General features: G+C 38.1%; 1 protein-coding gene across 3 annotated transcripts in view; it reads right to left on the bottom strand.

Annotated features, from left to right (window-relative positions):
• LOC120775407 (glutamate receptor-interacting protein 1) overlaps positions 1-22,151 on the bottom strand; it is a 68,107-nt gene that overhangs the window by 25,194 nt on the left and 20,762 nt on the right. For all 3 annotated transcript variants that reach the window (XM_040105571.1, XM_040105572.1, XM_040105573.1), the window contains one exon: positions 3,281-3,403. In XM_040105571.1, the coding sequence (XP_039961505.1) occupies positions 3,281-3,403 (123 nt within the window). The remainder of the gene's footprint in view (positions 1-3,280; positions 3,404-22,151) is intronic.

The following is a 22,151-nucleotide window of genomic DNA, read 5'->3' as shown; positions in this document are numbered from 1 at the left end:
CAGATGGAGCCTAGGTTGCTGCCAATATGGCGCGTCACAGGCAAATATGGTAATGCACTACTTCTCAGCTCTCGAAGTCCATGTCATCCGTCCAAGTACTTTATTGTGACCGAAGAACTGTGCAAAAGGACATATCGCACATGAAATCATCGCCTTATTGAAGAACTTTTGGAAATCAAATCATAGCAAGAAATAGGTCTGTTAGTTGAGAAACTAATCTAACTAATTTAGACTACATTTTGTGGCGCTGCATTAAGTCAATGAGCTGTATTCGAACGAACTAGTTTCAAAGCAACATTCGGCACTTTAGTGGTGAGTTATACTCTGCGGAGCTGCAGAATTTGTTGCAAGGTTGGTTCAAAGAGTTAAGTAGTCTTCATAGACGGTATATTTCCGAAATTATCTTTAAAATACCAAACTTGAGGACTTTGTTATTTTAAAGGAAAAAGCATGCTATATGTGTATTTATTTGGTTATAAATATCAAATTTCTGTGTCATTTCGGTCACAAGTTTTTAGTAAAGTGTGGCATAATACTCACAGATTTTCGAGAATTTTCTTGAATAGATTTCATAAAGAAAAACGCATGTTGTTTTTTCCTTGTTTTCACCTACAAAAATATATTTTATAAATGTGCATGCAGCCCTCTTGCAAGAAGTACAAAGAACTCTTGGGTCAATGTTTCACAAGAAATGGTGTTTATTGCCTGCAGTTGGAAAAAAAAGCTACCGGAAATATATACATATGGGCTTTCACCATTCACCAATTGGGAAACAAAGAGATTTTTCGAGGAATTTTCAAAAATAATAATTTAATAATGTAAATCGAAATCGAAATACGTTTACATTGCTGCATTCTAGCGCTTACGCAATTGGTATGGAACATATGGTGGGACTACAAATGTGTCTCTCTCTCTCTCTCTCTTTAAAATTTTAACGATTTTTCAGTAAACAAACAAAGTTCGTCTGTTTGGGCTCAACCCACTCGAGTATTTCGATACAAACTTTTATTGGTCATCAACGAGCTGTCATATTTGATAATTAAATGTACAACTATTTTGATCGAATAATTTGCAACCCTGCTTGGGCGGCATTAAAGTAATCTGCTCGCCGATTATGTTGTCAGTCCATCAATCAATCAAATAAATTGAGACGAGGCATGTCGTGCATTTTGAGGACACGCGCACGCTTTTAGAGATTTGTGATGTCAAATTTCTCAGAATGAAAATTGAAACTCGCACACATTTCCCAATCGCACACACACACACACACACAGTTATACATATATACGCTCAAATGTAGCTATAAATGTAGCTTGTGCAATGGGTGATACAATTCTACAAGGCGAACCCCTTCACAGCCGCCAGCCAAAGCGGAAGTGGCGGAGGTTGAGATTTGGACATGATTTCGTAATGAATACATTTCGATCGGTTAAATTTAGAAAAATGTGGCACTAATTGTTGCGGGTTAAATGGTGGTGAGCAGTGGTAATGAGCAGCACGAGTGCATACCCTCGCAAATACATGGCTTTGTAGGTACACCCTGCAGGAAAAATAAAATTATTTTCACGCCACAGCACCAATAATTAATAGAAGCGCGAGAAAAAATGGAATGTTGCCACAAGTTTGAAAATTTTAAGTCAAAAAAACATTTTTTTTTTTAATTTTAATAAAATGCTAATCCAAACGAAAAACATAAGAAAAGCTAAAGTAGAACATAGAGGTGTTGCCACCTGTTTCACAATTTAGCTCTATAAGGTTGACATTACGTAAAATTGCTACAATTTTGGTATTAAAATGAGAAGATTCAACAAAGATTTATGTGAAAAATACTTTAAGATAGTTGCCACCTCTTTAAAAAAAATCGAAAAAACTCAAAAAAAAGTTATTATGTTGCTAATACAACCGAAAAACTTATGATAAGCTAAAGTGAAAAATTTAGATGTTGCCACGTGTTTGAGAATTTAGCTCTAATGGATTAACATTATTTAAAATTGCTAAAATTTGATTTATAAATGAGAAGGTTCAAAAAAGTTGTATGTCAAAATTACTTTAAGATGGTTGCCACCTCTTTAAAAAAGTAATTTAGAATAACTGAAAAAAACAGTAACGGTATTATAATATAACTAACAATAAAAAGTGATTTGACGGAACTGTTGAAAAATGATTATTGAAAAGTTTTGCCACATGTTTAGAAATTTATAAATTTGTGTTAGAGATATGCATTTGAGAGAGGTTGCCAACTGTTTAAAAAATTAAGGTAGAAAAAACTAAAGAAATGAAAAATTTCTGCAAACAAGCTGAGAAATTTGTCTAAAGTTAATGTGGGAAAAATTTTTTATTGAGAGTTGCCACCTATTTTACAATTTTATTTTATTTTTTAATTAATTTGTAGTAAAATTGAAAAAAAATTGCTACGGATAATCAGGTTCAAGAAAGCTTACGGTAAAAGATATTTTGAGATAGTTGCCACCTATTTAAATTATATATTGAAGAATAACTGAAGAAATGGATATCAGCATTATAATGCTAAAAAGTTGTTTAACAAAATTAAGTTTGAAAAATGTTGCTACATGTTTCAAGTTTTTAATATTGAGGTGGTTGCCACCTATTTAAAAAGTATAATGAAAAATAACTGGAAAAATGCATATCAGCAGTATAATGCAATAACGTGGTTTAACAAAACTTAGTGTTCGAAACTTTTATTTAAAGGTTGCCACATGTTTCAAGTTTCTAATTCAATTAATTTGAAAAATATTAACAAGTTACATCAATATAACTATAAAATTTAATAAGTTTAATAAGTGTGTGAACAAGGTTGCCATGTATTTAATTTAATTAATATGATTTTTTTTATAATATGAATATATGAGCAGCGAACTGAAAAATTTTAAAAAATATATATCCGTCAAAGATATTTTTGATAAGGGTTGCCAACTGCTTCGAAAATTGTGTCACAAAATTAAAAAAAAATCAATAACAAAAGTACTGCTATATTTGTTGAATATAGAAATATTTTCAGCGATATCGTGCGAAAAAAATTAATTAATGCCGACTATCTCCGTACGAAGCTATTTTGCTTCACGACCGGTCTACGAGAGAAAACTAGCACAAATTCGACAAAATTCCTCAACTGAAGCTTTGGTTGATCAATTCGCGTTTTCCTACAGGCCTATGAGAAGGACACACACCACAACAACATAAGATATAAAGTCATAATATTCGTTATATAATTTTCGTTTCTCGAGTGCTTCCCTTTTGAGGTTATTGCACCCAAACTCACCTGCAAATGTGATGCCCATATTGTGTGGGTTGTCACGTGGCAGTGTTATTGTTGCATAAGTGGTGCCACGATCGGGTGCCAGACCGGAATCCTCTGACTGTGCTGGACTCATAGCGCGATCCACTGGAAATAGAGAAGAAAAATTTTAATTTAATAAATGGCTTCTTAAATCTTTTTTTGCTGTCTTCCAATGTAAACACTCTGCAAGAAAAGTGTGGAAAAATAATGGCGAAAGCCAAAAACTAAATAAACTTGCGCCCAATTCGTAAACAAAAACAAGAGGTGAGCAAAGCAATTACATTTGCTTCCCAAAAAAATTTAAAATTTTCACAAAGGCGAAAAATGTAAACAAGTTGAACAAGGCCCATCAACAATAACAACAAATATGACAAAAAAAAGGCAAAAAAAAAATGCAAACATTCCCCCTCTCCACCCCCTCCACATTTTCCATGCGGAATGTGAACAAAAGCGAAATTTGCGCGCTTCCTGGTGGTCCCATTGTAGCCCCGCTCGTTAACACATCTCACAGCGCATTTTATGCTCCCTTTTTACCATATTCCTCCAACTTCTCTTTCGCTTTGTTGGCGATGCCTTCGTGCAGCGTGCATTTTACGATCGCCAGCATTGTTGTAAAATGTGTTAAACGCATTTTATTGTGCGAAAATCAGGCCTTGTTATTGCTTTTATTGTACTCGCGTAAATCTCATCAATCATTGATGCCGTTAATGACTGCGCGTCTGTGCAACTGACCCTGCCTGCCTCCCATTCGCAGTTTTGCAACGATCATTGTGATCCATGTGATCATTATGCGCGAATGCTGCAGCGTTTCCCATTTGCTCGTAAACGCTGTCAGCTTTATTATGGCGGTATTCGCAATCGCAAGTCTTCCCCTCATTGATCGTATTCGCGAAAGTATACAAACTCACATATGTACATATAAGTATATACACATATAGTATGTATATATGTACATATGTATGTCGGTCCAATTTTGAATTTTTTTTTAGCAAAATTATTCTCAAATTATTTATTCATTATTAATTTTGTATACTTAATTCATAAAATAATATTGTTTTGAAACAGCTATAACCAATAATAATCAATAAATTTCTAATCGGCTCAAAGCGCTGTCGATTTATGAGAGCATTTATGATACATTTTTATAGAAGCTCTAGTTACCACAATGGACCGCCATTATAAGCTGTTCAAGAGAGATTCCCTTTTAATATCGACTATTTAACCTAACCTAACCCTGAAAACCACGGAACTCCTCGAACTTCCAAAGTGTATTCATCAATCAAATTGCCTTAAGCGTCCAAAAATCGACAAACTGAAACTACATTAACTGAACTACATATGTACATATATTAAGATATTCAAAAAGGAGTTCGGTAAGTCCTTACTAACTCTCCTTACATTTTATATCATCGCGAAGCTTAGTTGCGGTCGGTCAATTTCCCATTCTTTTCAGCCGTCATCAGAGATTAATTAAGAGCTTACTATGGTTCTTCAATGCAAACCCATCTGCGCTAACTCCACTTTAACTAAAAATCTTGACAGACCATTTGGTAATACACCAACGCTTCGAACACCTCATTGATGTGAAGCTTACTACTCACCATTTGCACAGAGAAACAGGCGGCACTAATAGTCTTGTCGTCACCATAGATCAATTACACCGTGGTTAACAAGTGTAGGAAGGCTTGAAGCTCACTCGCAGGTCAACTCCATTTGTCCATAATGTGGGTTCTCGGTCACACGAACATTTTCGGCAACGAATAAGCAGACGATTTGGCTAAGTCAAGAGCCTCTCTAGATGAATCCGAGGCAGAAACAATACCGTGTCCGCTAGGAATCATCAAGAGGAAACTGAATACACAATTTGAACTAGTTATTATTAGACGAGAAATGCACCGCGGCCTTAGGTCCATGGGGCACAATAATTTGAACTAGTTACTCAGAAATGATGAAAATCTACAACCAAATGCAGGGTAGTGAAAGGGATGTAGCCAAATTATGACAAGATAAAAATTAAGTACTTATTTCATAGGTCGAAGAAAATTATATACAGGCTTACAGCTACCATTACAGGGCATTGGCCATTTACAGAACATGAGCTTAAAATGGTTATGCCTTATATCAACACTTGTCGCAGCTATAAACTTGAAGGGAACGAGGTCTCAGACAAGGCGACTGCCTATCGTGCGACTTCTTAAAAAATATTCAAGCTCAGGAGCTGAATAGAGAAGATATAATCGTCTACAAGAGTGTATAACTGTTGGCGTCCGCCAATGATAATAACGCCGTTATAACAACGTCGTTATAACAACGTGCCGTTAGTTCTGATTTCTCCAGGTTGGACAGGGAAGCGAAGCAAATGGGTCTGTCTTCAAACAAACAGTCGTCACAGTCGCGACTTGACTCTCACGTCACTGTGAATAACACGTCACGCAGAATAACTCTTGCTAACAGGTGCTACTTCGGACTGAGTAGGCAATTGAGAAGTAAAGTCCCCTCTCGACAAATAAAGAATATATTTTACAAGTCACACATTATCCCCGACCTGATATATGGTGCAGATGAATGGGCAATGACATCATCCGATGAGGCGACGTTAGGAGTTTTCGAGAGAAAAGTTCTTCGAAAGATTAATGATTCTTTGCGCATTGGAAATAGTGAAATACCGCAGTCGATAGACCGATAAGCTGTACGTTATACTTGTACGACGATATTGACCTAGCTCAGCGAACTAAGAGACAGCGGCTACGCTGGCTAGGTCATGCCGTCCGAATGAATGCAAACGATCCAGCTCTGAGAGTATTCTACGCAGTATCTGCCGGGGAATGCAGAGGAAAGACCGGGTGGAAAAGGACCTGGCTATAATTGGAATCTCCAATTGGCTTCAAAGAATGAAAAGGAAGAAAAAAAATACAATTTTTTTTTATAAAAGTACAACGCCACACAAAGAAACCGAGACAAATTCATACAAAAACGCCTAGATCAACCAAATTCCACAAATATTGAAACAACAGTGATTTTTTTTAATTTTTCATTTGGTTTTCGCTTTCATTTTTCGGCAAAACGCATAAATTGAAAACACATTTGCTTACTTTGTCGCTTTGCGCAGTCACATTCGAAAGCGTTCGACATTTGGCATACGGCACACGGCATAAAAATATCAAAGACCTCGATTGCCCATACCTAGAAGAAAACAACAAACACAACGGCAGCAATAACAACAAGAACATTGCAATATTTTCTTAATTTATTCGTCACCAGCAGCGTTGAGAGATCAAAGGCGCACCCAATTTGCATGCAGAAACGCAGAACGGTGGCGGTGAGCGGCCCGGTTGCCGCTCGTTTGGGGGAGTCATTTTGATTGGCTTTCGGCAGAGTTGTATGCCGTTAACAACAAAAAGTTGCAGCACAACGCATGACCAATGCAATAAATCACAGGAAGATAGCCAAATCGAATTGCAACGCTGTGGGTGAACGCGTCGGCAACGCGATCGACGTTTGCCTCCTTCGCGCTCAAAGCCTCTACAAAGAGGCTGCGCAGCGCACCGCGTACCGTTGGTAGGTGGCGTCGGCGACAATTGCTACTGCGGCCTCATTGTATGGAGAGTTTGTATGAGAGTTGTGGCAGTGGTGCGCGTTGCTCGTGGCTGCAGAATTGGAGCAGTCGTTGCGTGCCTATTTAAACCGTGACTTACGATGCCGCCGTTTTGGTAACATCAAAAGCGTAATTTATGCCAGCAAGCGTTGCTCGAAATAAATCAACAGATCAATTGGGTAGTCTTTCAGTTTGTGGGCATATCGAATGTGCCATATTTGAATATTGGCGGTTTTGGTCTAAAATAATATATTTGCTGTCACGCTTTATTATCTATTTTATTTGGTCATGGAAAGATTTTGTCGCAAACGATCCTTATTCTGTTAAAGGTTTTGTGTAAGACACAGAATGACCTCTTCTTGGAAGAATCCCCGGACGCTCAGAAAACCAATGGTAGTTATTGTAAGGCGATAAATTGGACTTTCCATCTGTAAAAGGACGGTGGAGCCAAATGTGGACTAACACTCTGCGTAATTCATTGGCTCAACATACCAGTTGCCGAGTATGACACATGGTATATTTGTATGATGGCCAATGATGGGAAAGAAATGCGATAAAGTATATGAGAATCTTACAAAGAGCAGCTAGTATAAAAATACATCAGTGGAGCTCTTAGAACAGCGTCAAATCAGATACTACACACCTGACCTGTAAGCAAGTGGCAGCGAAGTGAGGTCTTAGACTGAAGGAATCCTTCCTATTAATCGTCTGTAATAAGGCGCATTCTAAGATACTTAGTCAGTTCAACATGGTTTTTCGAAATCCTTTAGAAGTAAACTTAAATTCCATACCCTCTATTGTCTTCGTTTCCAGAACAGTGTGAGATAGAGTTGAGATGATCAGGAACACTTGGATTGTTATATAATATATACGGATGAGTCCAAGCTAGATCATCGAATGGGGGGGGATACATCAGCCCACTCCAATGTCTTTCAAGTGGAGATGACAGGATATAAAAAGAGACTTATTTTGATGACAAAGAGTGTGCTCACAACAAGAAGCACATAGTCAGGCGCTTTGAAATCACTAAAGTCTGTTAAGGATTGATTGAAAATAGTAAAAGAATATCTCTTAGTTGATGTACCATCCCATTTCGTGATATACTTGCAATGGGTTTCAGTAGGATATAGCTGAGCCCCGTTGAAGTCAGTCTATAACTTGCTCAACAAGCAGCTAAGCGTAGCTTAAATGGAATATAGTTCGCACATCCTGATTAGTATAATTCAAAAATAATAGCATAAGAACTATAATAGGAGTGCTAAAGGTCACTAACAACTTGACAGAAATGTCAACAGACTGTGAATACCTTAAAACAACGAATGTAGAAGCTGCCAAGAGGAACAAGCGAATATATTTCTATAGAAAAATCATCGCAACTATCGGCCAAAAGTTTCTTGACGATGTTCTTGAAGTTGAACATATAAATCTTTTTGTATTGATGAACTGCATCAGGAGCACAGGATGGTTCAAAGAGAACACAACAGAGTTATTTTAGTGTCGGTGCTTTAACAATGGATCTCTAGTTATAAGGCTGAGCAAAAATGTAACTAATCTTTGACGTTGGTTATTGACCTCGATCACTCTGAACATTGCGGCCAAGCACCGTTTTATTTGCCTTTGACAAGATCTCGCTTCTGAAAACCGAAAATTGTATAAATAATACTTGTTCAATCGGTTGGCGAGCTCTCGCATGTTCTCAACTATCGCTTATACATTTTCACAGACTTTTTCAGAGAGATAAATATTCACTACGTTAGCAGGGCTCCGAGCTCATTAGTCATGCGATCGAAGCCAGTTCAGAAGTTGGAATGAAACAATTTTGTCGTTAATTGGAAGTCTAGCTCAGCAGTTTGCAAAAAAAAATCGTGTCATTATTAAGAGTTTAGCGGACGAAAATAGAGGCCCTTGGATCCATGTTTTCCAATAGGGATCACATTTAGCTCCCAGCAAAATATTGGACTTTATCAGTATGCTGGGTCTAGGTGAGTCATTGTGATTTAGAAGAGGGCACAATAGACCTAAGGAAGGCGGTACATTCCTCATCTATCAATCAATCAATAAGCGGCCGAGGTGGAAGTTGGCTGTGAGCTGATGATTTGAAATATGACTAACCTGACGAATCAAATTATTATTAAACGGAAATCAACTCTAAATCTGTCTCAATAACCCCCATGGGAATCCGGTTTGCCTGGTTTAGGGAAGTTCGAAATGATGGATCATTTTGATAGAATTATTTTTAAAACTTTGAGCGGCTCAGGTATGGGTATATTGTATAAACTGAAATCGGAAGGTCTTACTTGGTCGAGAATGGGCGAGCGAAGCAATGAAGTCACTATTTTGTGGGCGAAAAGCGTCAATGTGAAAAGTGAAGGAAATGGTCCACTTATAAAACTTATACCCAAAAATTATTTTTACTTAAAAAAATTGTAAAAAAATTGTTTTCAATTTTCCGTCGGAGAGTGAATTTCCGATTTTTTAAGTACCCACTACAGTTATTTGCAGCCGCTTCACGGGAGCGGAAATCGAATGGAGTACTAAATGCCTTCGATTCAAGTGTAAATGAACTTCGGTAACAATTCCGAACACCTTTGGCACTTTAAAGAAAATCAATTTGAGTAAAAAATTTTTAAATCTTCTTTGGATTGTTTTATAGTTTTGGGAAAATCAATGAAACGTTTCAACTCAAGTGGTTAATGTTAACTGGAAAATCGGGGGGAAACAAGCCGCCAACAACAACGCATACGACTGAAAAGTGTGTGGGGAACTCTACGAATGCACACACATACATATACATATATTCATATGTATGTACACTTATATGTTAGAGGTGACGCTGTGTTCGACTGCCAGCACTTTTGCTGCCTCCGCCGCTTTGGCGCTGCCACTCCACCGTGCGGCAGAAGAGCGGATGTGCAAATGATGCGCAACGCACGCAATTCGGTGGTCGCACATAATTATTGAGTGGTTGTTGCTGTTACTGTTGTTGTTGTGTTTATAGCTGCTGCCACTGCCTGAAATTATTTGTGTAGCAGAAGAACTTGTGTAATGAGCGAAACCGTACGTGAATGTACTTAGCGGCACAAAGAAGATGTTTTTACGCGTGTAGTTTTCATGTGCGTGTGTTTGTGTGTATGTGTGCACTTTTCATGCTACATTAGTTGCTGCATATGCTGACAAACATATTTATACACAAGTAATATTAAAAAAAACGTATAAAATGTCTAAATTACGAAAGCATACACAATTTTGACAACAACAACAATTACAGAAGGTAACAACTATCTCAAAAACTCATTTAAAAAAACAAAAAAAAATCATAAAATGATACAAAAAGTACAAATAAGTGCGTAAGGCTTAGAAATTTCACAACAACAAAAATTGACCAACAACAGCAAGAAATTGACAACAATAACAAGAAATTTACAACAACAACAAAAACTTATATCTAACAATAACAAAAATTTACGACAACACTTACAAGAACAAAATCTTTACAACAACAACAAAAAAATACTGCAACAACAACAATTTTAAAACAGCAAAAAATTCTACAACAAAAGCTTTACAACAACAACACAAATATTACAACAACAACAACTGAACAACCGCAACAAAATTGTAAAACAACAACAAAAAACTAAATTTCTACAAATAAATTTTTACAACAGCAACAAAATTTTTATAACAACAAAAGTTTTACAACAACAACACAAATATTACAACAACTGAACAACCGCAACAAAATTGTACAACAACAAAAAAAATTTCCAACAACAGCAACTAAATTTTTACAACAGCAACAAAATTTTTATAATAACAAAGTTTTTACAACAAGAACAAAAAATTACTACAACAACAACAATTTTACAACAGCAAAAAATTCTACAACAAAAGTTTTACAACAACAACAACAACGACAAAAACTTTACAACCGCAACAAAATTGTACAACAACAACATAAATATTACAACAACAACAAAATTTACAATAACAAGTTCACAACGGTAAAAATTTGACTACACAACACTAATTTTACAACAACAACAACAAAACTACAGAAAACAAATTGAGCACCACCAACAACAATTTGGTCACACCAAAAATAGCCTTCGCCCCTTCCATGCTTGCCACAAACACTCTGCCAGCTTTGCTATGCTTCAATGACGCTTACCGCGCCTCTCTACAACTCTTTACCTGCGCGCAACTCACCTTAAGAGCTGCTAGCGATTTGAAGCAAAATATCTAAGCAAAACGCAAAGGTAAGTGGTTATTTGGCCAATCTGTTATTTTGTTGTTGTTATGCTTAGCGTTACTACATGCATACATACATATGTACAAACAAACATGTGTTATTGGTTTCGGTAGTTGCTTCCGCACGCCTGTTTTTATGCTTCATCGATCGAATAAAGTTGTTTGTTTACAGATTGTTGCGTGCGTGCCATAAGTACGCATGTACCGTTAGTGCGCAACCATTGCGATGAACAGACATAGTACATACATATGTATGTATCTTACAAATTATCGGCACTTCCTACAAATATTTATACAGCAATGTACTTGAAGAGCATTTGTATGTATGTAAGTATATATGAGAGTAAGTATGTGTGTATGTATTTATACTAAAAATTTCTCAATATTTTCTGCCACAATTTCAGTCAAAATGAACCCGCCGAACTATTGGCTTGTATAAATGTCTAAATGTCTAGCAAATAGCTTTTCAATTAGCGCAAATTTATTATTATTAATTTTGCTTTATGCCCATAATGACATATACACATCTACAAGTGTATTTATTTACTTTTTGGCTATGAAACTGGCATGAGTATATTATAAAAATTCGGTTTCTTAAGTTTTTTTTTTCATTTGTGTCTGGCTGTTTATATTATTTTGAATTTTATTTACTTTTAATGAGCGCAAGCGGCATATCGAGCAAGCAAAATTATATTAGCCGCTCAGCTTGTTGTGTTTTCGTAACCAGATTTATTGAATAATGAAGGTCATTTCGTTTTGAAACTGCAGAATTGGATATTTTTGAATTAATTGGGCATGAGTAGATATACTTACATACATATATAAGTATATATATGGGTACGTACATACGTTTACATAGCTCGAGGACAATTGGCAATCTTTATAGCTTAGGCTAAAGCTACGAAAACTTTATAGATATTGTTGGTTAGATAATACTAGAAACTTATTCAAAAAAAAGCAATTTTGTCGGAAAAAATTTTACATTTAAATTTCAGATTAAACTTAACATACCAGCTGATCAAATTTGACTTGAACTGAATCGATACAAAATTTTTTCTAGATCGGTACAAACGGTCCAAAAATGGCGCTTCAAAATAGGCCAAGCACGAAGAAACCAAAAAAACTGAAGGCTCTGAAGGCCATCCCATCCGAGGCTTATAAGAAGTGTATGGATAATTGGAAATAATTGAAAGTCTTTTTGTTTCTTTGTCCGGGTTATATTTGACCAGACGGTATTCCAGCCGAGAAACCACATTTCTTCCTCAATATTTAGATTCCACATATATCACTTTATTTCAAAGCAATAACAAATTTATCCTATATAATGGTGACAATCTACTACGATAGTAAGGTAGCGATATTAGCCTTGAGTTCTCTGACTGTGCGCTTAAGACTAGTGAAGGAGTGTCTAGACTCTTTATCTCTAGCTTCAAGTTACTTTTTGATTTGACTGGTTTGAGGACCTGATCACAGCGATATTGCAGGAAGCTGTAAAACTGATGAGCTTGCTAGAACAGGTGCTTCAATCTGAGCTCCGTTTACTTCCTGAAGTTGGCTACTGTACTGTTCGGCCTTAGACCAGCTCGGGAAGCGTAAGTCAACTACCATCAGCTATGTACTAGCAAGGTCATTCTAATCTGGGGTAAATCGAAAAAGGTGGTCAAGGGGAAAATAAAGACTTTAGCAGATTTGTAATGGATTCATGTCGCATTGCCGTTAGCTAATACAAGGTTTGTCCAGTAAGTAATATAACTGATTTGCTTCCGCCGCGACTGCACTTCGGAGCGTGGGCGCACCGATTGGATTCGGTAGAGGGCGTTCCTAGCTAACGAACGAGCAGCTGGTCAGTTGTCTCCGAGTGGCAAGCAAGCCAAAAATGCAGCGTCCATTAGAGCAGAGATACGCGATTAAATTCTGTGTGAAACTCGGTAAATCTGTGACAGAGACGTTTGATATGATCAAGCAGGCTTACCCAGATTTTGCTTTAACAAGAAGCGGTGAAGAGGTCGCTGATGAAAACTGTGCTGGGCGAACTGCGACTTCGACAAACACCAACAATGTGACTCGTATGCGCAAAGTTTTGCACTCAAACCGTCGACTAAGTATTTATTTACTTGCCTAGATGTTAAATGTATCAAAATCTGTGGTTTATGACATTGTGACGGGGCACTTGAACATGCGCAAGCTGTACGCGGATTGGAAGTTGCACCACAACAATGCCCCGGCTCACATAGCCTTTCTTGTGAACAGCTCCCTAACCAAAGCCGACATCCCAACTCTTCAGCAGCCGCCTTACAACCAAGATTTTGACTTTTTGATGGACTTTTTTTTGTTTCCTTGCCTAAAAAGGCCGATGAAAGGGATCCAACCCGCATGCACCTGGGCTCTCAAGGCTATTCCGAAGAATGTCTTCCGTGACGCCTTCAATGCTTGGAGATCGCGCTGGCAGCGTTGCATCGACACAGACGGGGCCTATTTTGAAAGTTTTTAAAGAATTGTAACGATTGATTTAATAAATTTTTATAAACCGATTCAGTCCTTTTACGTTCCTGATAAACCCTGTATCTCCCGTTAACCTGCTGTAACCACAGATCTTTCGAATCCATTACGTAACTTTTAGGACACCTGAAGGTCATTTCTACCATTCAATGTTCCCCGGACTGTAAAGCACAAGCATTTCCATAAAATAAAGTCATAATTTGCTAACTGAGCGCCGGATTCCGTAAATCTTTTGCCATTTCCGAAAGTCTTTTCGACTCCATCAATTTCTTTCTCATGAGACTTCGGCACTACCTTCTACAATCCGACCCAAATTGCAACAACAATCGACTATGACATTAGATCTTACCGCGGTCGGAATCGTTTTTTCAGAAACGAAGTTTCAGTACAGTTACCCCGATTCATATCAGCACTCCAAAAACTGCATTGCGTGTCTTTTTCAATTTGCAGCACTCAACTGTGGCACAGTCGGCGGCGCAACGCGCGCCTCGTTTCATTACAATTGCAATGCCATTTGCCGCTAATTTATCTGCAACAGTTGCACGCGGCGCAGCGGCAATCGCTATTTGAAATTTTATTTTAAATTCGTAAATATTTTACAATTAACGGGGCGCATTAGGCAGACATGCCGATGGCATTATGTATACATACATACTATATATACTTATATATGTATGTAGGCGAGTGTGTGCGTTAGCAGCGACTTGTCAAAGGAGCATCAACGAGACTCGCGATTCCTGCGCGTTCGTTGTTGTAATTAAACAGATCACTTGTCGCAGGCAAAGGCAATCAAATCGCTCACACACACACACACACTCAGAAGCATGATCTTCGTCTACGCGACTAGCAAATCGCTAAGCAAAAGTAATTTTCGCACTTGCAGCAGCAGAATGTGCCACAAACCGTGGCAAGTAATGTAATTTACCCTTCCATTAGCGCTAATGCTTTCCGCCCTGATCCTCTACATTGTCTCCTGGATCTCACCTCTTCGTCGCGTTTATGCAACATGTAAACATTCGGACGGCGTGGCATTAGTGGCTGCTGGTTTGGAGGTCTTTCATGTTTCGCTTGCGCTGAGTTATGCCGCACGAATGTTGCAGTCGATTGACGCTTTCAGCCACATTTGCACTTAAATGCTTTAGACGCTGTGGAAATTGCTTTTCTTCCCTTTTCGGTCTCAGCAACTTCGTGACATGTTTAGATTTTCAAGTTCCTTTGAGTAGCTATGAAGCTAGCGCAGCTGCTGCAATTCTGTTTTCATGTTTTGTTTGGAGAAAAGTGTTTATGCAGTTATGGGATAAACAAACTTGTCACTCACAAATTGTTGGTTTTCGTTAGTTGGAGTTGGCAGCAGGGAACAATATAATAACTTCACTCTTCTTTTGTCGATATTGATTAGTAAATATGCGTTTTTCATACAGTTTTTGAAGTACTTATTGGATCTGGTGCTGTCTTATAGTAGGAAAGCAGAAAAGCTGATTAGTAATCTCTATATTACTTTATGATCTAGTCTTTATGTAGGGTTCAAGAGCAGGTAAACTTAAGCCGTAACTTCTAAACTTCTAAAAGAGCAGCTAGCCTTATTTATAGCCTTTTTATAGCCTCAAGGTCAAGCCTTATAAGTTCCTAAAGACCCATGGATCAACAGAACTTAGCACCGTCTCACAAAACGCGAGTGAACAAAGAATGGCTGAAAAACAAAGTTCCGAACTTCATTACGACCACACAATGGCTCTCGAATTCACCAGATGCGAATCCAATGGATTATTCTCTCGGGACCATTTTGGAGAATAAGATTCGAAGTAAAAAATACACCAGTCTCAATATGCTGAAGAAAGCCATTGTCCGTGAGTGGGCCCAAATGCCGGCAAGTCACATTCGGCCAGCTTGCGATACGTTTTTACCGTCTCAAGGCCATAGTTAAGGCAAAAGGTTGTCATATCGATCAACAGTGTATTGGTCCTGAATGTATGATTGTTCTCGCACATTTTGTACTTTAAAATAAATACATAAAAATAGTTTTCCAAACCGAATTTATGGCTTTTTTAATTGGTTGCACTTCGAGTGCCGGACCTTGTACATGCTAAACTAGAGCTTATAGTTTAAAAGGTATTATGTATATCTTGTTATCAATGTCAAAATAAAACAGTAACTCATCCTAGGAATCCAACGTACAATCTGCAGATTCTGTTAAATATTTAACTGATCTATGCGTGACTTATTTGCCTACCCAACGTAGCCTAACCTAATACCAGGCAACTTAAAAGAGGCATGTAAAACTGACTAAGGAACGTGCTTTGAATGAAAGCAGACCTTTTAGGATATGCTGAGCTTAGATCATAGACCTACATATATGTATGTATATGAAGTTTAATTGAACTAAATAAAAGCTTTATAGAACAAAAAATGTAAAAAAGATCTTTCATAAAAACAAAGAAAATGTCTCTGGTTAAAATTTATTAAAAATATATCTAGGGCTAGTTCAGAAAAAATTTTTAATGTAAAAACAGATTAGCGAATTGAAACCTTTTTTTAATCGTTATTTGATATCAAATTAATAGGCAGTTTGCAATATGCCATCCAGCGGCGGATCCATAGTTTTTTTCTGAGGGCTTTCCTTCTAATATATTTTCGAAATTGATATTACTTCTGAAATTCTACACAATTTGAATTTAAATCTCCGATTTTAAAGAGGTTGTGATCCCCCAAACCCAATTCCTCCTACCCCATGGATCCGCCAATGATACCATTTGGTCGGACTGGGAGAAAATACATTTTCCAGTACTTGAAAAATATCTTTATCATCGCTTTCGAAATAGGCTCCGATGTCAATTTGGCTCATGTTTGAAGTGAAATTCACATGTCCAACAATACAGCTTCAACGTCATATTTGTCACCACTAATGGTGAATGGAGGAAAGTAGGGAACTTTATTTTTACAAGCATCGATAGCTACGTATCGTCATCGTTTTTATAAAAAACTCAAATCCTTTGGCATTGATACGCTTCACTGAAATGTTAACTGAAATGCTAACCAAAATGTTAATCGAAATATTAACCGCAATATTAACCGAAATGCGTTGAGTCGGTTCATTAGAGCTCTTGAGATTCTCAGCTTGCCAAGACGATGATTTTCAAGCTCTCTTTTTTAACTTTTTCGATCTTATCGTCATTAACAGATGTGGATGGACGACTCGCATGAACCAAGCTTCCGATGACTTCACGACCTTCAATGAATGCTTTGTGTCACTGAAATACTTATAATCGTGATGAACTCTCCAAGACACTTTTGCAACGATTTCGTAGCCGGGATTGCAGTGGGAACTCAAAATTTCAAATAAACTTGTTGTTCAATTTGTTTCCATAGTCAAAACGAGAAGAAATTGTTTCGCGCTGAAAACGATCAAACAGTCAAACACACATTAAATGAAATATGTAGGTCCAACGCGAACATAAAAAATTATAAAAAAAAAAACAAAAAAAAAAATAGGAATAAAAATTCGACAAAGAAATGTATTGATTCGGTTTGCGCACGAAGTTCAAACGGACCAGTCCGGATCAAATTTGATCAGTTGGTGTCAAAGTGATCACTACTATGATAAAAAAAATAATTTTTTCTATTCTGGAATTAATGCTTATCGGCAGTTGCATGATATGCCTGTTCGTTTCACTATTATATAAAAACAGCAGATGAAACTTGTGAGAAACAGCAAAGAAAACACTTTCTACCGTTTTAAAAATTTTCTTCAATTCTTTATTATTTAAACTCACAACTCGTCTATAGAAATCTAAAATTAAGAGCTAAAAATATTGAGCTGAAGGTCCATCACTAGCACATCATGAAAATGTAAATCTAGAGTAGGATAGCCTTGGTTTCTAGATTTCGCCTCAGCTGCGCTTTAACCCTATAATAACCATTTCTTTGCTCATCATATTTCAATCAGAGCCCCAAACTCTCGAACAAATAGCGAAAAAATTTAACTCTTGCTGCTAATAACATATTTATAGCGTTTGTTTGACAAATTAAAGGGGTCATCAACATTGCTTTACGCCGAACCCTGCACGCCTCGTCAACAATTTGTGTATTAATTTCCAGAAAATGTGTGCAATCAGTCAATTCGGAATATAAAAATTAGGGAGTATCAGACACACATGCACACAACACATACATACATACATGTTTATACAACAGCAATTTTTCTCATATCAACAAATTATATTAGTAGGTTGGTGCGCATTCCCGTGAACTTGTCGGGAGTGTGTGAGAAATTGCTGCTGGGGGTAAAGTACGCTATCAATGGCATAAGTGATTATTTGTAGGCGGTATAATTTGGAAATTCCACTACGTGCTTATACAAATGAACATACTCATAAGAGTATATAGATACATATACTCATTGGTATACTTTATATGTACATAAGTGCGGATGAATGTGAGAGCATTTGCGCTGCAATTAGGGGGTGACAAAGTGGTTTCGAATGCCTTCACTTTTGTGAAAGAATTCGTAATGGCCTTTAATTATATTTTTTCTTTATCGTGAAGGTTGCGAGGCATGCCACAGTTCATTGCAATTCAATGCATCATTGCACTTTGTGGACGACTTGTGGATTGATTTTCATTTGTCCGCCTGCTCACGCTTTTGCTCGGTGTTTCGGATTTTTTTCACAAATTAAATTTTTTGCTTTTGTTTTTGTGCACATTTTATATACTCTTTATAATTTATATACCCTGAATTATGGAACTTTTTCTATTTTTATTTGTAAAGGGCGATCCATTTCGAGGTGCCCTACTTTTTTAAAGAAAAAGCACAGAAACTTCAAAATTAGTGGGGAATGTTTACTATCATTCGAAAGAACATTCTTTGGCATTTATTTTTTGAAGATTATCTCCTTCAAATGTTGGCCGCGGCTGCGTCTCAGATGGTCCATCCGCTCAGTCCAATTTTCATTAACTCGTTCGAGCATTGCGACTGGTAGCTGGCGAATGACACGCGTGATGTTTTGCTCCAAGGTCTGAATCGTAGCTGGATTGTCTGCGTAGACTTTAGACTTTACATATCCCCACAGGCAAAAGTCTAACGGTGTGATATCACACGATATTGGTAACCAATCGACCGGCCCAAACGTGAAGTTATCTGCTCATCGAAATGTTCTCTCAATAAATCCATTAATCTTTGCGATGTGTCGGAAGTGATGCCGTCTTGCTGAAATCAAATATCACAGAGATCACGAGCTTCAATTTCAGAGCTCAAAAAGTCGGTTATCATGACACGATAATGGTCGCCATTGACGAAATATAGACAAATGATTCCACCGGCCCACAACCCAAACCAAACCTTTGTTTTTTCTGGATAAAATGGCAATTCTTGAATCCCTTCAGGTAGCTCTTAATCCCAAATGCGGCAATTTTCGTTTACATCTCGTTTACATACCCATTTAGGTAGAAATGGACGTCATCGCTGAACAAAATTTGGATATAGAACGTCGAAACGTCTTCTTGGAACTTTACAAGAACTTATAGAACGAGGCGATGTCGCTTGGAAAGATCGAGCAGCTTCAGTTCTTATACAATTTAAGATGTCGACGTAAGATCTGCCAAGTCGTTCTATGCGTCAATCTGAGTAGCTGCAAACGGCGTCGCATCGACTCTCCATGGTCTTCGTGTACACTCTCAGCTATGGCAGTTATATATTCCGCACTGCGTGCTGAACCTAATATTCGGTCGAATATTATCCAATAATGAATGCTGGGTCTCAAGATGGGTGATGGTGTTGCGAATAGTACGCTCAGTGGTCGGATTATGTTGACCATAAGTTGAGCGAAACACATTCCTTACAGAACGTGAATTTTCGTAATAAAATTGAACGATTTGTAAACGTTGCTCAGGCGTAAGTTTTTCCATGATGAAGCTCTAAACAATGCTGAACAAAACTAACGTGACAGCTTGACACGACTTATGCGTGATCTATCAAAAAAAGACTATTGAAATGAGTACCTCTATTTGGATCACCCTTTATTACAGCTTCGGTGCAATCGAAGTTAGTTTTTTGTTTTTCTTGTTTTTCAGCATTCCTGCTCGCAATGCGTCATTCTCGTTGCCGTTGCTGCATTGACGTCATCGTTTTTCGAAGATTCGACTGAAGATACGCTCATTGCTCACCAGACTTTTTCCGCTGTTGACTGCTGCTGGCTTAGCTGGTTAAATTTCCCACTGCCTGAGTGTATATACGTATATTTGGTTATATTTACGTACCATACTTATCTTGCACTTTGATATATTATCGCCCCTTTTTGTCTTCAAAGTAAGTACGTTACGCGCGCATTAACTTCGCTGCCGTCGCGCGTCGCATTCGCTTGCTGCTTTGTTGCCGGAGCAACTCTAGCTACTTATACTCGTATTTCTGTGTGCATCCCTTCAACCGCCACACCATCTCTCAGCCCTTCACCAGCTTTTTGACTTCCAATTGTGCCGCCTCTCTTTCGTCCCGCTCCCATAGTCGTATTCGCTTGCAATTCAACTCAACTAAATTTGCAATAAATCATTTACACAAAGAGTTTCAGCGCATTTATGCGCCGCCAGTTGAGCTGCGAGCGCGCGTTGCGCGTATTTCGGAAATGTGGTAAAATTCTGATGACTGCTTGTATTACATGCAGCGCGTCTAACACACGCACAATGACAGCGGCAGTTCTGGCGCGAACACCTTCCTCCCACTCGCTTCGCTTTGTCACTAAAAAATTGGCGCGCCTCTGCTGCTTTTTCCCCGCTTTCAGCTTGTGGCTTGCAGTTTTTGCGCTTTTCACATTCGACTTTTTAACTTCGGGCGCTTTACGCTTCTACTGCTTTTTCGACTTTTTAATTTCGCTCGCCTGATTTCCACTCTTCTCCCGCATTACAACACTGCGCGCGCCCCATCTACAACTTTTGTGGCCGCCTGCGGTCGTGCCGCGTAACACGAGCAGCGGTTTAGTGCTCACTTGGCTTGCCGGGTGTCGGCGCGGCTTTTCGCCAAAACACTTTCGACTTGCCTTCATAATTCATTATTGCGTTTCGCGCTCCTCGGCCGCCTCTTCGTCACCGCGCCGCCACTTTTCGCATTCTTTGCCACGCTGCATGAATGAGTTTGGTGCGGTTGCTTCAAAAGTGGCGCGCTGCAAGGCAAAATGCACTCACACACATGAAGATAAATGCATGTGTTTGTGTGTAGTTGTGTATCTGCCCTTTATCAGATGATGACATTTTTGCGGAACCACACTTGAATTAATTTAATTGGTTTTTCTTGTAATGCTCTGGTGTTGCATGTGGTACGACACTGTTAGTGTGGGTGTGGGTGTGTGGGTGTGTGTGCTATTTGTTGCAGCGGTGTTTAGTGTCAGTTGGAGTTGCCACCACCGCTCAGCTGTTGTGTCTTCAGCCCAACCCATCACTTGAGCCCAGCCTTTGCAATCTACTCGAATCTAAAATGAAGTGCATCTCTGGCATATTTTCACACAAAGTCTCACAATTAAATTCCTTTTGATGAAATAAATGAATGAATGGACATTACTCGTACGTGGAAATGCCGTTAGTGGCCATTTCAGTTTTAAATTGTATTTTTGCGGCGTAAAAAATTTATAAAATATACACAAAAAGGGCTAAGAGGAGTAAATAACTTTCCAAGCATCAAAACCATTTAATTTGAGTTAATTAAAGTATTGAAAGGATCGAGGCTGTCGCCGGTCTAAATGAGTCAATCAGCACTAACTACCCTAAACAAACTAAATAAGTGATTTATAATTGACATCAGAGAAAAAAATTGCCTAAAATTTTATCATTTCAGGCGACTCAGAATCGCCTGAAATTTAAGTGAACATTTCGAATCAATAATCGCATGCGCTAAGCTTTTCTTCGATGCGTTTAGACACCGTTCAGGTTTTACTCCTAAACTCCCGTTAAGCTTGTCATCGAGGCTGGTTTAATCCAGCTTTATAGCCTCAATTGAACTACACGCGGGTGAGACTAGTTTCGAAACTTAATTTTAAGCAGCTTTAAGTATACATCAACCATAGCTAATAAAATATACAGTTCTTTTTCAAAAATGATACGAAATAGAAACTGAGAACACTGGCTACGGATATTTCCAATGGTGAAAGTAATACTTGTATATCAGTATGGTGCTCTGACATGGATCCAAACTCTAGAAGATAAATCGAATGCAATAAATCAACAAATTAAGTTAGATTTCCAGCCATCTGAATAACAAGCGCATTCCGATCTAGAACCAGTGATGGTGATGAGGTATTAGTCGGTATGCGCCCCCGCTGGAATGCATGTATTTTCGAGCTTATTCCACTTTTCCACGACTCAGTACCGCTTACAAGCACTAGAAAATCGGACGAAAGTAATAGGAGGACATAATGTGGCAGTAACAATCACCCACCTCACGCCTAAAACACACTGATAACAGGCCGTCGTTTTTACATGCGAAAACAGAATGTTTGCTTCCATAAATTCTAAGTCAGTATGGGTTCT

The sequence above is a fragment of the Bactrocera tryoni genome, chromosome 4 (genome assembly GCF_016617805.1).
Source record: "Bactrocera tryoni isolate S06 chromosome 4, CSIRO_BtryS06_freeze2, whole genome shotgun sequence".
Lineage (NCBI taxonomy): Eukaryota > Metazoa > Arthropoda > Insecta > Diptera > Tephritidae > Bactrocera > Bactrocera tryoni.
The sequence above is the reverse complement of the archived record's forward strand: the minus strand, read 5'-3'. Positions and strand labels throughout refer to the sequence as shown.